General features: G+C 40.6%; 2 protein-coding genes across 2 annotated transcripts; both read right to left on the reverse strand.

Annotated features, from left to right (window-relative positions):
• Positions 1–2,288: 2,288 nt before the first annotated feature.
• On the reverse strand, positions 2,289–10,113 carry slc5a9 (solute carrier family 5 member 9; the record flags this gene model as incomplete). The annotated part of the gene is made up of 14 exons (XM_080430491.1): positions 2,289–2,624; positions 3,349–3,564; positions 4,086–4,254; positions 4,685–4,835; positions 5,639–5,746; positions 6,241–6,376; positions 7,337–7,542; positions 7,670–7,750; positions 8,194–8,299; positions 8,462–8,626; positions 8,979–9,083; positions 9,171–9,242; positions 9,619–9,737; positions 10,101–10,113. The coding sequence occupies 14 exons, from the start codon at positions 10,111–10,113 to the stop codon at positions 2,289–2,291; spliced, it is 1,983 nt and encodes a 660-aa protein (XP_080286617.1).
• A 1,981-nt stretch (positions 10,114–12,094) lies between these two features.
• mrpl55 (mitochondrial ribosomal protein L55) lies at positions 12,095–15,548 on the reverse strand. The gene is made up of 3 exons (XM_080430838.1): positions 15,414–15,548; positions 14,030–14,291; positions 12,095–13,584 (listed from the first exon to the last, which is right to left on the reverse strand). Exons 1-3 carry the CDS (start codon positions 15,455–15,457, stop codon positions 13,435–13,437), a joined length of 456 nt encoding a protein of 151 aa, XP_080286964.1. The 5' UTR covers positions 15,458–15,548; the 3' UTR covers positions 12,095–13,434.
• Positions 15,549–15,717: the final 169 nt, after the last annotated feature.

Below are 15,717 nucleotides of genomic sequence, written 5' to 3' on the forward strand. Positions count from 1 at the left end.
GAAAGTAACCAAGTACATGTACTCAAGGGATACAGGATAGGTGGGCACTAGGGAACTCTGGGCACCTCGATGTAAAATTGGCTATTTGGTCTAAAATGTAAAAAATATATATATGTTTGAAAAATGGTCTTAAGTAATGATGTGAACATGCACGAATAAGCACGATACATCATTATCAAACTTAATGTTATCCTTCAACTTCTTGTTTATGCACCAACATGACTGGATATACAGGTTTTGTAGCAATTGTAGAAATGTTAGACCTTAATTGTCAAATGTTTAAGCATGTTCTAATCATGTATAGCCTACTTTACTTTACTTAAAAACATTTTCCAAATATATATATATATATATATATATATATATATATTTTTTTTACATAGCCAATTTTACCTCGAGGTGCCCACTCTTCCTTGGTGCCCACCTCTCCTGTAACCTACTCAAGTACTGTACTTAAGTACAATTTTGAGGTATTTTTTTTAACGTTACTGGAGTATTTACAATTTTCTGTACTTTTACTTCTACTCCATCTCAGAGGCAAATATTGAACATTTACTGCAATACAATTATTTGATAACTTTAGTTACTAGTTACTTTGTAGATTTTGATTATTATTACAAAACACACTAACCACTTCAGCCATATATACTGTATATATTTCAGCCATTTGAAAATAGCCGATCTACAAGCTCACAATGCATCGCGATGCAACTACATTGCAGTATTGATACTTTTACTTAAGTAAAAAAATTGAGTACTTTTTCCACCACTGGTGCACACACTCTCCCTTTATACTCCTGTGAATTGCCCAGTGGTTTTGTGCTGGTGGAAAATGAGCATCACATCAGCTCTGGTGGTGTTTGTTTATAAAGGTCTAGTATAGTAAACTGATTCATCATTAGTGGTGTACTGGTGTTCATTTTGTTTTGGAATGTATTCCTGGTGAACAGAGATATAAAATCTACATAATATGAGAGGGGAAAGGACAAATGATTCTAGATGGTTCAAAATGAATACAAGTGACACAAGCCAACGGAACAGAGCATATCACTCCTGTACTTAAATCCTTCCTTACACTGGCTCCCTGTGTGTCAAAGAATTGATTTCAAAATACTACTGTTGGTCTAAACTTAGACTCTAAAGCTTTAAATTTTGCCTTTGGGCCAAAAGAGGTCCCAAAATTCTAAAGTTCTAGTCCACAAATGCAGAGTCATTTAGAGGCTATAGGTTTTATGTTTATCTGGTATCCTAATACTTCATCCCTTTAGCCTGGTATTGCACTTTGTGAGTCACTCAGTATAAGCCTAAATTGTAACACTCTTCAACATTGTTCATTCATAAATTAATTGTGCCATATGTTGCAAAAGAAAAAGAAAAAAAGCTTTAAACCAGATGAAAACATTTATTGTGAAGTCAATCGATCTGAAACATCAAGTAGCCTAATGTGGGACAGCTAAGTGTTTATTTGTGCTTATTTCTTACTCATAGTAATTCAAGTCAATATATTTATTACTAACTTTTAGCAGTGACAGGAAATTATTTCAACTATAGTACACACAACTTCATGGATGTGACGTTACAGAGTGGGATGGGGTGGGATGGAGCCTCAGTGACTGAATGAAAGCAAAACAGGCTGGTTTGATATAGTAAACAGAAATTATACATCAAATGTGAATAAAATGCATAATGATATACTGTAAACAGCTGACTGTGAATGCTTAGTTTAATTATGTTTGTACTATAGGGAATGAACCCAGTTTGGTATCTAAAACACATCAACATTGTGTCGATAATTGATCATTTAATAAAATAATTCAATTGAATCAATCCTATTTTGAGCAGGCCAGGCGAAACAGTAGTCCTACATTTATTTTTCTTCACATTGCAAGCTTGTAGATGTGCTATTTTCACTCTTTTTGCACAACACCATTGTGCAAAACCTTTCTTACACCATTGTGTAAGAAAATAATCGATAGTGGCACACCAACTAAATAGTAGCATTTAGTAGATCCAAATACTATTAGTAGCTATATATTAGATAATCAAAGAAATATACATGGTCAAAACTGATTACAGTGTAGTAATAGGTTGATTCACATACTGTTGGTTGAATCCCATCACATTGTCGAGCACACTGTAATGTTAGACATTAGAACTTGGCTAAAAGTATGTGCAGGCTAGGTGGTTATAATTGATCAGTATTTAGGGTATATCAACAGACAAGAATTTTGTAGATGGCTAATTTCTGCCAAAGCAAACTCACTGATGTTCTACCTGAAACCCAAATATCAGGAGAAGTATCCCCATAGAAACACATTAATAGCCAATAATATTATTGCATTAGCATTACAGACATTCCTCCATACTGCCCTCTCCTGGAGGGAGGTTAGTTTGATGGCCTGCAGGGCCTCCTCCTCAGGGCTCAAAACAGGGCCAGAACTGGAGGTCGAGCTACTCAGACCGCAGAGCCACAGAGCCGCTCTCCGCCACCATGACACTGGTGAGGTGTCAGGGTCGGAGACAAAGCTTCCATTAGATGTCACAGGGTCACAGTCCGTCCAGGGATCAGGGAGGTCAATACGAGGCTCCTTGCTATGTCTTGACCACCAGGTTAACCTGTACAACTGTAGAAGAGAGGAGAAGAATGTTGAGATGAGAAAATATTAAAATTGAGCAATTTTGAAAATTTGTATTCTGAATTTTTGTGGCAATCTAATCAATAACACAAGCCAATGAGATGGTGAAAGGAGCATATCACTCCAGTACTTAAATCCTTACACTGGCTCCCTGTGTGTCAAAGAATTGATTTCAAAATACTACTGTTGGTCTAAAGCTTTAAATGGTTTAGGACCAATACATTTCTGATCTTGTACGATATCATGAACCATCCAGACCTCTCAGGTCATCTGGGAAAGGTCTGCTTTCTGTCCCTAGAACCAGCAATAAACGTGGGGAAGCAGCATTTAGTTTTTATGCACCACATAGCTGGAACAAACTCCCAGAAAACTGCTGATCTGCTGCCACTCTTATTTCTTTTAAAACACAACTAAAGACCTTTCTGTTTGTTGCTGCATTTGATTGAGTTACTTTTCTTTTTCTCTTTTCTTTTCTCTTCTGCACTGTTACTGTAACATTTTTTACTTCTTTTGTTTTGTGCATCCTAATGTAATTTTATGATTGTGTTTCCTTTGCTTGATGTCCTGTGTAAAGCACATTGAATTGCCTTGTTGTTGAAATGTGTTATACTAATAAAACTGCCATGCCTTGCCTAATGTCTAATGTAATTGACTTGTCCACTGAAGGGGTGAGTGTGTGTGTGTGTACCGATTAATGTGCTTTAATGCTCACATGTTCTTTAGGTATTGGGGGCGTGGCCAAGCTGACAGCAACAATGACAAGGCAAGTTAGAGCCAAAAGGATGAGAGCAAAGTACAGGTAGTGAACATCAGTTATTATGGATGGCCGCAGGTCAGGCTCTCCACAGGAAGGAACAGTGTAGGTGAATTCTAGAACCATTCTGACTCCTCCCACCACCAGCCCAATCATTAGTCCCCAAAACGCACCCTAAGAGCGAATGAGAAACATAATTATATACACACACACACACACACACACACACTCAAATACAACCATACAGATATGGTGGATCATACCAAGATATGAATTTAACAATAAATGAGAGAAGTATGAATGTAGTGTGCGTATATATGTCACAGTACGATTGGAAAACCAGTTAGATTGAAAAAGGTGCACTCGGTTTCACTGACGGAGGCGCCCCGCCTGAAAGTGACTTGAGCCACCGCCAAGCGAGCTTAGGCGAGTGAGACGCTGTGCCGAGCGTTGTGAAGTCACCTTCAGTCGACTCAGCACCGTCCGAGTTATGTCCGATAGGCACAGAATCGTAAATCATCGTCCCACCCCTGGTCTCGGTACCTCCGAGACGTCATTTCTTTTTTTGATCGGGGGCCCTGACCGCCGTGGGGGAACGCGGGAGGTGAACTTGAAGAAAACAAGCACTCCTTTTTCAATCTGACAGTTTTTTCAATCATACTGCAACATATATGTACAGTCCATGTGTGTGAGACCTGCTCATTGGCGCGTGGCCAGAAGATTGCCAGTAGAAATACAGATGTGATGGGTGGGGCTAGAAAGCTGGTCACTGACTGGATGTAATCAAAGAGTTGCCCACTATTGGATGTTTGGATGACCGGAACCCACAGTAGACTAATGGCCACCAAAACCAAGATGAATACCCTGAAAACATACAAAATATTATCATTATTGTACTCGTGATCTATGTACTCTATGATACTAGAATGTTATTGAACACACATTTATTTGGGTGTGTCCCAAATTAGTATATTGTCTAATAGTATGTTGTTGTTATTGTATAGTATGTTTTTCTTACTCCCACCTACAAATTCAACCCCATAATGTCCTGCAAAACACTGTTGTATATTTTCTTTGTATTGGGATGTTTAATGTATGTAAAACTCCTCTTAGCAAAGCATTTCTCAAAAGCATTTCTTAAACCGTGTGTGTGTGTGTGTGTGTGTGTGTGTGTGTGTGTGTGTGTGTGTGTGTGTGTGTGTGTGTGTGTGTGTGTGTGTGTGTGTGTGTGTGTGTGTGTGTGTGTGTGTGTGTGTGTGTGTGTGTGTGTGTGTGTGTGTGTGTGTGCGTTTACCTTCCCACCACCATGAGCTCTCTCTCAGTAGCTTTAGGTCTTGCTCTCTTGTATAGGTCCAGTGTAAACAGAGTAGAGCTGCTGTTAAAGATGGAGGTCAGAGAGGACATCAGAGCAGCAAGCATCACTGCTATCATCAGACCACGCAGCCCTGCGGAGAAAACAACAGACACAACAACAGCAACACTAATGGCTCTTTTCCACAGTGAAGGGTAACCAAGAACGTTTCATAATATAAATTGAAACCTTCCAGAACTCGTATTGTATTTGGTTTTTTTTACGTGAAAGTGAAAGGTCGTCATTAAAATCCCATAAAATAAGTGAAAATAGAAGATTGCTCTCAACGTGTCGCCTCACGATGTGTTGTGAGCTTGTAGATCTTATATTTTAGCTATTTTAGAAAAGATCTGAAAGTATGCTCGCAGCTTCAGGCTGATAATCAGGCTACTCAAATTAGGCTCTGAGAACCATATCTGAAACCGAGCCAAACAAATCCAGAACCTATGAAATACACTAGACGGCACAGTTTGGATAGTTCTTGCAGTGGAAAAGAGCCAAAATAAGCCATATAGAGAAAAAGAGAAATCCAGAGTGAGGTGAAGAACTGCATACTTTTCCATGTCAGAGTACAGATAATTATGGAACCCATCCAGAACCACTGAGTCTGTCCACATTTCACTTTGCACACCATATTGTCCATTGTCTTCTCTGACTATTTCAAATAAATGTAGTATCCTTTATAATGTCATGTTACTAAGTAACAAGGTTGTTACTTAGCAACAGCAATAAAGCAGGATTACAGCATGTAGCATTTGGCAATTAATTATATGTGTGTGTGTGTGTGTGTGTGTGTGTGTGTGTGTGTGTGTGTGTGTGTGTGTGTGTGTGTGTGTGTGTGTGTGTGTGTGTGTGTGTGTGTGTGTGTGTGTGTGTGTGTGTGTGTGTGTGTCTTACCCACAGGCATTAACTGCACCACTAGTTTAGGGTAGGCGATGTTGGAGCAGCCAACTGATGCCCCACAAACACTCTGACAAATTGCTGGGTCCACACAACCTACCTCATCTACACACGCACACACACACACACACACACACACACACACACACACACACACACACACACACACACACACACACACACACACACACACACACACACACACACACACACACACACACACACACACACACACACACACACACACACACACACACACACACACACACACACACACAGTTATATTGAGATACAAATTTGAGTTAAACCACTGACAAAATATAAAACAATATGCTCACAAAAATGTTGTAAAGCATGATACATTTCCATATTTTTATTCCAAGTTCAATGACATGATAAAGTCTATAATTAGCCCTTAGATAGTATTGCACCAATAGTATTAAAGAGTATACCACCCCCGTACGGATGTTAATCCGTTCCCAGGTACGGTAAACAATGTTTAATCAAACCAACTGGACCGATTCAAGTCCCTGGTGTGAATATGCCCTAAAAGACCATTCCAGTCACACTTCGAAATAATTAGTATACATTTTCCTCACCAGGAAACAGTGCACGGCTAATCATGCCTGGCATGACGATGAAGAACATTGGCAGCAGTTTGAGATATGCACCCAAAACACTTCCTCCTTTGGCATGAGAAAGAGACCTGGCTGACAGGGACCTCTGGACAATGACCTGGGGACAGAGGCCGGCAGAGATACAAGAGGACAACAGTGTCAGAGAGATTATTATATTTTGTTAGGTGGTCCCAATCACACACCTTTTGGAATACCTACAGTAGCTATTGGGAAGCAATGATGATCATTTAAATGGAGTTGGAAAAACATATGTTCAGGAGGGAAAACAACACGTGATAACAATCTCATCTGATAACATCTCCACTCAAATGATTTAAATCTCACCATATAACTTCTCCCCGACTCAACGGACATCAATCTCACCTGATTAACAACTTCTCCCCCGCTCAGCTGTTACCAACCAAGCCTGACAACTCCTCCCTTATATCCTCGCTTCACATCAATCAGTGAGGTATTTATACTTCACGTCTACCTGTCATTTGTAGCCTGGTTCCAGACTAATCTGCCTTTGCAAAATTGCATTGCACTTTAGCCCTCGGCAGTGTGTCGTGTGATATTGTCATTTGTACAGTATATTGTATCTCACATCCCTCCACCGCCCCATTATCCCACTTTTTTTCCGTGTCCTCCTCTATTCTTTATTTTTCAGGTTTCTGATTGGAGGTCTTCAGCGTCTTCCACCAGACGCCCGCGCTCTACGAACCCCCAAGCCAAAGACTCAGTGTTTCCCTCCATCATCATGTGGAACCTTCATCCCAACGTGCGACTGGCATCCCTGCCTCCTTGCTCCCTCATCCTCCTTCATCCCCTTCACGCTCCATTCTCTCATCCCTTCATCCACTTTCTCCATCATTCCCTGCCCTCATGTCTCATTGTCCCCTTGCCCTTCATCCCTTCATCTCCTCACACCCTTTCACTCCATCTCATCCTTTCATAGCCTCCTTCACCCCTTTTTCGATTTCACTCTACTCAAGTCATCTCCACTTCAACTTTTCATAAGGTAAATGATGATTGTAATGATAATGATCAGTATGATGATTATAATGATGGTGAATACCTGATCCATACACCAGACCCATGTGGATAGTACTGTGAGACCAAATATCAAACCAGGCCAGGGTAAATCTCCTGTTATGGGGTGTCTTAGCAAATGGAAGGCGTCGGCACGTGGCAGGTGACAGGTCGTGTTTGGAACTGTTACCGAGGGAACAGCTGAGGGATAGCGGTCCAGGAGACCCTCGTACCAACCCACCTCGTCAAATGCTGGGAAATAGACACACACACAAACAAACTGGATCAGCTCTTTCCCAGACATAGAATGAGACACTGAGCTACTTCACAGAGAAAAAGACTCACAAACTCCAAAAAGGTATCAATAGCATTGAGTTACCTATGAACATGAGTGTGAAGGCTCCAACCACCATAATAACAGTCTGCAGGGCGTCAGTATAGATCACTGCTGTCAGACCACCTACACGCACACGCACACGCACACGCACACGCACACGCACACACACACGCACACGCACACGCACACGCACACGCACACGCACGCATACACAAACGCACATGCAAAAACACATAAGAGAGAAGAATTATTGGGTTTCAGCTCCTCGACATTGCAGCAACAAAAACAGCAATAAAATAATATAAATAGCTGAAATGTGCCAAAATGCAATACAAACACTATTGCACAATGCACAATATAGCTATATGTCACTTAATTAAAAGTTATGATTTGGGTTTAGAGGTCAAAAATTCAAAAATGATATAATTAAAAATGTAAAGGTAGTAAGTATACTATCCACTTGTCGCAAAACAGCAGATAAGCCTGGTACTCATGCAATCATTGTATTACATTTTGGGACATTCCTTAATGTGGAGGCAGTGTCTATGTAGTGCATGGTATTATACCTGCCACAGTGTAAGCAGCAGTGACCAGCAGCAGTATGCCAGTAGACAAGTACAGGTCCCAGCCTAAAGATATCTGGATGAACAATGCTCCTGAGAAGATATCTGACTGGACAGAACACACACGCATGCACGAGCACGCACGCACACACACATGTCAGATTGATTCTGATGAATCATAAGTAAGAGAAGATGCTAAGTGACGTTTTTATATAATTGAGTGCCATATATTATATGAGTACTTGTTTATGTTGTGTTTTGTGTGGCTTACAGATATCTTGGTGAAGATGTAAAGTACTAGAGAGAGAACAGACATGTAGATCCGTATTCTCTGCCCTCCAAAGCGTTTGGCAAGGTATTCAGGCATGGTCACCACGCCAGAAGAGATGTAGACGGGCACAAATATCCACCCCAGAGCCACCAGAACCCACGCTGACTGCAGGAATGTACACACATAGTAACAGTACAGTTCAGTACACAAACCCCAATACTTACCTATAGTACCCACCATATACTGGTCAGAAAAAGTCACGCACGCACGCACGCACGCACGCACGCACGCACGCACGCACGCACGCACGCACGCACGCACGCACGCACGCACGCACGCACGCACGCACGCACGCACGCACGCACGCACGCACGCACGCACGCACGCACGCACACACACACACACACACACACACACACACACACACACACACACACACACACACACACACACACACACACACACACACACACACACACACACACACACAAAGGTATACATAGAGAGTGTTTCGTACATTCCATTCAAAGCCCCCAACTGCAATTCCTCCTGCTGCTCCTGTGCCTGCCAGGCCAATGAATAGACCGCTTCCAACATTACTGGACATCAAAGAAGCTCCAATCTGTGGATATACAAACAATATAGAATAACACTATAGAAACTGACCATTGAACGGACTATGTGCACACCTTAAGATCAGCATACTTACAGGCCACCAGCTCATTGAACGGCCAGCTAGGAAGTATCCACCCACTGTGCTGCGATTGGCTCGCATTGATGACTGGAGGAGAAATGAGAGGTAAATATGATACCATAAGGTTATTATTTCAATGGTAATGTGGTGGTGAATGACGCATCCAAATACCCATGATGACAAAAATATAATATTGAAACAAAATAACATAACATTTTTGAATTATTTTTGATAGCAACTCCATGGCAAAGTTACAAGGGGTCCTGAATAAGAAATAAAAAAATACGGATTAATCATTTCATTGGTGCTGATTCTTTTGTTGCCCTCCACTTAACTAACTTACTTATGTACAAATTCTTCATCCTCTCCTGACAGTTTCTCAAAGTTGGGTCAGAGAAAAATCAGAGTTGCTACTACTACTTCTACTAATACTGTTACAACATCTTTACAAGTGAGATCTCACCCAGATGCCAACCACCATGACAAAGACAAAGTAGATCACAACCACAGCAATGTCAGCTGCTTCCAAGGTAAAACCGGTGGTTGGGGGTTTCGTAGTGGGCAGGATAGTGGGGATGCTGACTGTGGACAAAATAGAGCAAATTTAAAGCAATACATTGCTTTGGTAGTAGTCGGGCAACTACCATTCATTTTTATTTTGTTAACCTACACAATGCAAAAATAGTGAGGTTGGTCATGGTATTATGATTCACTATTCACTATTCAGCCACATCAACACATAATTTTGCCTTTTTTCAATTGTTGATTAAAAGCTTAGGGAAAAAAAGCTTTCAAACACTGCAGGTTGGTTCTGCTGATCTTGAAATAGATGGGTACATGATAGAAATGTAAAATAAATAAAATATATATGTGCTGACAAAGATAAATACTACTGCACTAAAGCAACATTGTCTGCACAGAATCAGGAAACACTGGAAAACACACCTGTGGCTGCCATCTTGAGTCCAGAGCTCAGCTTGCTTCAGGAACCTCCAGATGTTGACTTGCTACCATGTACCGTTAACCCTGCAACAATTCTTCCAGAATTGTTTCTCTTAATATTTCTTTACTTTTCTTTAGTGGGTTTGAGACTCCCTGTGGGCGGCTGTGGATGTGGTGTGTGTGTGAAGGTATGGATATTTCTTGTCTATCTGCAAGTGACTGTTCAGGAGAGTTAATCTGTGCTGTCAAGTCTTAAATTGTCAATCATTAATCAGTGTGCTATCAAGACAGTCAGCTATTATCACCAGGAAATACGGAGAAGTTAACCTTCTTGATGTGGTAGATAGTTGCCCACACGTTCTGTGTTAGTGGGTCAAATTTTATCTATGATTTAACTCAGCCTAAAATACAAAAAAAAACAATGATTATCATTCAGTTTTCTTTTTACTTCATAACTAACTTTTTATACAAAAGTCGGGAACTCTCTGAGACTGCCCCATGCAAATGCAGCCTCCCAAATGTCAGACATGTCCCTTTTATAGAAGAACAGGAAAACACAAATAGATGGAGGCCCGTTGGTGGACACTGGACAGAGCCATACATGGCGCGACCATTCTAGTTTTACAAATAGTTACTCTGACAGACTACCAGACGACAGGTGAAAACATGGCTTGTTTACTCCTGTGAAACAGGGGGCCTGTATAGTGAACAGATGTCCTTGAACACGAACAAGAATGTTGCTGTGTCTGTGTTACCATTCAAGTTCATATTTAGTGTGTGTCCACATTCTGTGAGAAAGATTGAGTTCCCGTTGGGGGAGGGGAGCCATAGGGATTCGGAGTACAAGTCCATACTGTGAGAAAATGTTTTTTTCCCAGGAAGGGGAGAGGTGGGGTGTCTAGAGTCAAACACAAATCTAGTTTGAGCCACAGCTCAACTAATCCACAGAGCTAGCCACAACTGTTCAATGATGCATGTCATACTACCAACCATTACTATCAACAGCCAATTCTCTGCTGGCTCATATTTGACCTACAGTACAACACAACAGATAACTTCTTAGAGAACTTCAGAATTGACCAAAATGGTGACAACCACAACTGTTATTGCTGTGTTTAAACTTTATATACATTATGTGTTTTCCTTGAGGATATCACGAAGCCTTGTGTAAAGAGAAAAAACCTGGTCTTCATTACATATCAACTCGAAAACGGGTCAATCCAGGACAATGGAAGGGTTAACTATTTTCAACCTGGTGTCGCAATTTAGGGTTTATGTAATTATTCGCAAAATTTGAAAACAAAATTAAAAGAGTTTCCCAATTATGCTAAAATGGCAAAATTAGCCGATGTACAAGTTTGCGATGTGACATGTTGTGATATTGTAGACAAGCTATTGTCACTATTCATCATGAGACTATTAAGTATATAAGCTTCTATATAAGTGGTTAAGAGAAGCAAATACAGCTTTCTCTGAAATAGCCTACTTGCAGAGTGGTAGGAGAGCAGATACGGATCAGAAGAAACACCAGTGTTGGAATATTCTCTGAATATCTCCACATCACAGATGTTTCAAACGTGTAAAATAATCTTACTAGTATAGCTCTTTAGATACAATGACAAAATACAAATTAGGATCACCCCATACAACCAGCGACTATTTAGAGAGGACATTCCCAATTAATTGAACACTCTGAAATCATACTTTAATTGGATAATTACAGTCAATATACAGTATTTTGAAATTATAAAGTAAATAATTACTGGACAGCGGTCACTCCGTGATTTGTGTCAATGGCACAGAAGTCAACAAGTGACTGTTGTATTGAATATTCTACACACATAATTACAGTTCAGTGGTACTGACTTGCACAGCCCAGGCACGAAACAGTGCTCATCCATGTAATTATTTGAACATATGTATTATAGATTTATTTATTTACTATTTCCATCTTTGTCTATAACGTGGCTGTGAAATGGGAGACAGAGCCAGCTTCATATTGTCAAATCAGATGTTTTATTAACACGACATCTGATAACATGATGACAACCTGTAACTTACTGATTTGGCGGCTAAATACAGCTGTGGCTTAATTCTTCTTCCAGGAGAGAACACTGAGAGTTTGCTGTTGAAGATCTCACTTGAGGCTGATTCTACAAATGCCTACTAAATCAGCAGTTCTCACACTTTCAAGATTTTTCTAAAATGTTCAAAAATAGCAGATGTACGAGTACGAGCTCGCAGCACGGCACTAAGTCAGGGGTTTTCAACTGGTGGTCCGTGGAGGTATTGCATGTGGTCCCTGATCATGCATTCAGTATTGTAGGAAAGTGAGGATTTTTTTTCAATTTAATTTTCATTATTATTTTTTATTTTAGAAAAACTTAGTAACTTAGTATTTGAGAACAGATGAATTAAAGATATCATTATCAGTGGTCCTTTGAGGAGGCCATATTCTTCAATTCCAAAAGTACTTCAATGCTTAAAAACTAGAAAAGAGGACAAGCTCATTGTCATGTCCACAGACTCTGTCAAGAGGCACATGAAACACAGTGCCTTGTGAAGAGCAGAATTCCCAGAGCTTACAGAAAAAGCTAAATGTATTTGACCTTCTGTAACTATACATATCTCTGTGACTGTAGTATTTTCAAGCTGGCAGAGGTTACATGAAGAATATGTACAGGGCAAGGTTCGAGCCAGAAAATGACATGAGACTCCACTAATAGCCAAGAAGAGACAGACATGGACCACCTGTAATCAGTCCATGGACCACTAGTTGAGAAACAGTTCACTCAATGACCTGGTGACCTAAGATGACGCGTCAATGAAGTTGACAGCAGTTATGAGTCAATATCAGTTTATGAATTAGCACTCACGTTAACACTCAAACAATCAAAAACGCTCTGCTCACTATAAGTCATTATTTAAGAACATGTGTCCATGGACAATTGGTTGAGAAACAATTGGCTGTCTTATAAAGGGTTATGCATATTTTTACTATAATCATACAGAGTTATAAGCTGATTATAATGCATTATAGACTTGGGATGAATAGAAAGTGTTACCAAAACCACTTAATCTTACCATATCCCCACCCAACACAACAGTGGTCCCCTGGTTGATTCTTAGTTAGGCTGGTGGTCCCTGGTTCACAATCAGTTGAAAACCCCTGCACTAAGTGACACGCTGTGAGCTTGTACAGTATATCTGCTATTTTTAGTGTCATTTAGTGAAAATGACACAGATGCTTTCCCGGTTTTAATGGGTTAAAAATAAAATGTTTTACAGACTGCATCAAGTCCAGAATCATGAAACCAGCACACGTCTGACCCAACTGTTATTTCTTCTTCCAGAACTTGCTGTAATCGTCAGCCTTAAAGTCGTCTTCAAAGTGGACTTCTTCCTGTTTCACCGTCTTCTTTACTTCTCTCTTCTTCTGACGAGCTCTACGATCCTCCTCTGACAGAGTGGACAGGTCTACCGGCATCTGTTCACACACACACACACACACACACACACACACACACACACACACACACACACACACACACACACACACACACACACACACACACACACACACACACACACACACACACACACACACACACACACACACACACACACACACACACACACACACACGCACACGCACACACACAATAAAAATTGTAAATGAATAACTAAATAATTAATAAATATAGATCCATTGAAACAACAAAAAAGATCAGAAACGAACTAAATGTAACCTATAACCTGGCAATGTGTAGGACTATTCTAGCCTGGTAAACCCTCCCTCCGGAAATCTCATTTGTAATTTATTATTTTCCGGAGGGAGGGTTTACCAGGCTAGGACTATTCCATAGGAGGTTGATTGGGAATTTGGGATTGAGATATAATGGACAACTGAAGAAAAAAAAACACATACTAACCATAAGTATCCGCCTTGGTTCTTTGTATCTTATGTTTAAAGTGGAGCCATCAGATCTGACCAAAAGGACCGGATACAGCCTCTCGTATTTCTGCCTGCCGCAGCGTACTATGGACGTCTTGTTGGAGTTATTCTGAGGAGTGTGTGTGTGGAAGAGAGAGGCACACACCACGGACGGACAGGGTGTGAATGGGGACGTGTGTGTGGGGAGAGAGAGTGCTGAGAGGGATCCAGTCTGCCTCCTCGTGATATGACGGATACACCTGCATGAGAGGCAGAAAGACAAGATAAAACCTTTATTGATCAGATCACTGGAGGGAAATATTCAGGTGTCAGAAAAACAGTAGCAGCAAGAAGAATGAGCACACGCACGCACACGCACACACACACCTTACTTAAGTAAAAGTGTCAATACTGAAATGTAGAAATACTCTGTTACAAGTAAAAGTCCTGAATTCAAAATTTAGTTGAGTAAAAGTACAAACGCATCGGCATCAAATTGTACTAATGAGCACTAAAAAAATTTAAATGAAAATAGCAGATCTTAGGGGCGGCCATAGCTGAGTGGTTAGTGAGCCCGCCTAGGGAGCCAGAGGCCCTGGTTGCCCCAGGTACGATTCCAGGCCACGCCAGCATATGTGTCGATGAAATGAAATTTGTCCCTGAGCAAGACTCTTAACCCCTAATTGCTCACAGGCCCTCATTGGAAACAAGCCCGCAAGGACTTTCATGAACGTCCTGTTAAAAGGAATTATCCTTATCCTATCTACAAGCTCACAATGCGACGCTTTGTGAGCTTGTAGATAATTGCAGTGGAGTAAAAGTACAATATTTTCCTCTGAGATATAGACAGTGGAGTAGAAGTAAAAGGGGTCATACCTATGTTCCCCGGACCTATGTTCCCCCACTAAGGTTATGGTTAGGTTTAGGTTAGGTCCTATATTCCCCGCTCTCCTAGGAAAGCGGGGAACATAGAACCTGGGGAACATAGGTACGGTCCCGAAGTAAAAGTACTGAAATGGGAAATACTCCAGTAACGAAAAATACCTCAAATTTGTACTTAAGTACAGTACTTGACTAAATGTACTTAGTTACTTTACACCACTGCACACACAGAGAGATTCTACCTACAGAGAGAAAGATCAAGCCACAAAGACACAGTCAGTAGACCTCTTGCATACAGTTGGTAACTACAACTACACAGTGATAATTGTTTGTGCCTAAAATGTCTCAGAAATGCAATCTGTGTAAATAAAATCTGAAACACGTTTCACTCAAAAACGCTACACAGTCATCAGACATATGGGAATATAACTTTAAAATGCTAAGTATTAGTTGGATCGCATGGGTTTTCCGTTAACAAAGTCACGTTCACATAAGTTTACCGTGAGAACGGAGATAGAGGCATCCAGATCTTCATTAAGGCCATTTTAAGAAGAAATAAAAACGAATGTTATTATTATGGAAACAACCATATAACAACAGCATGAACTCTACCGGAAATAGAAGGTCATACCGTGGTGTTCCCACATTAGTTGTAGTACCGAAACAAGGCACGTCACAATGGTTCCACATTACATTATTCTACCACACACGAGACTACATAAGAATTTAGACGATTCTTGATGATAAAGCCGCTGAACACAAGGAATTCTGGTAGCCTTGGATCAAGTCTGACTTTTTCTTCTT

Source organism: Gymnoscopelus braueri, assembly GCF_963280865.1.
Source record: "Gymnoscopelus braueri genome assembly, chromosome: 6".
Taxonomy (NCBI): Eukaryota; Metazoa; Chordata; class Actinopteri; order Myctophiformes; family Myctophidae; genus Gymnoscopelus; species Gymnoscopelus braueri.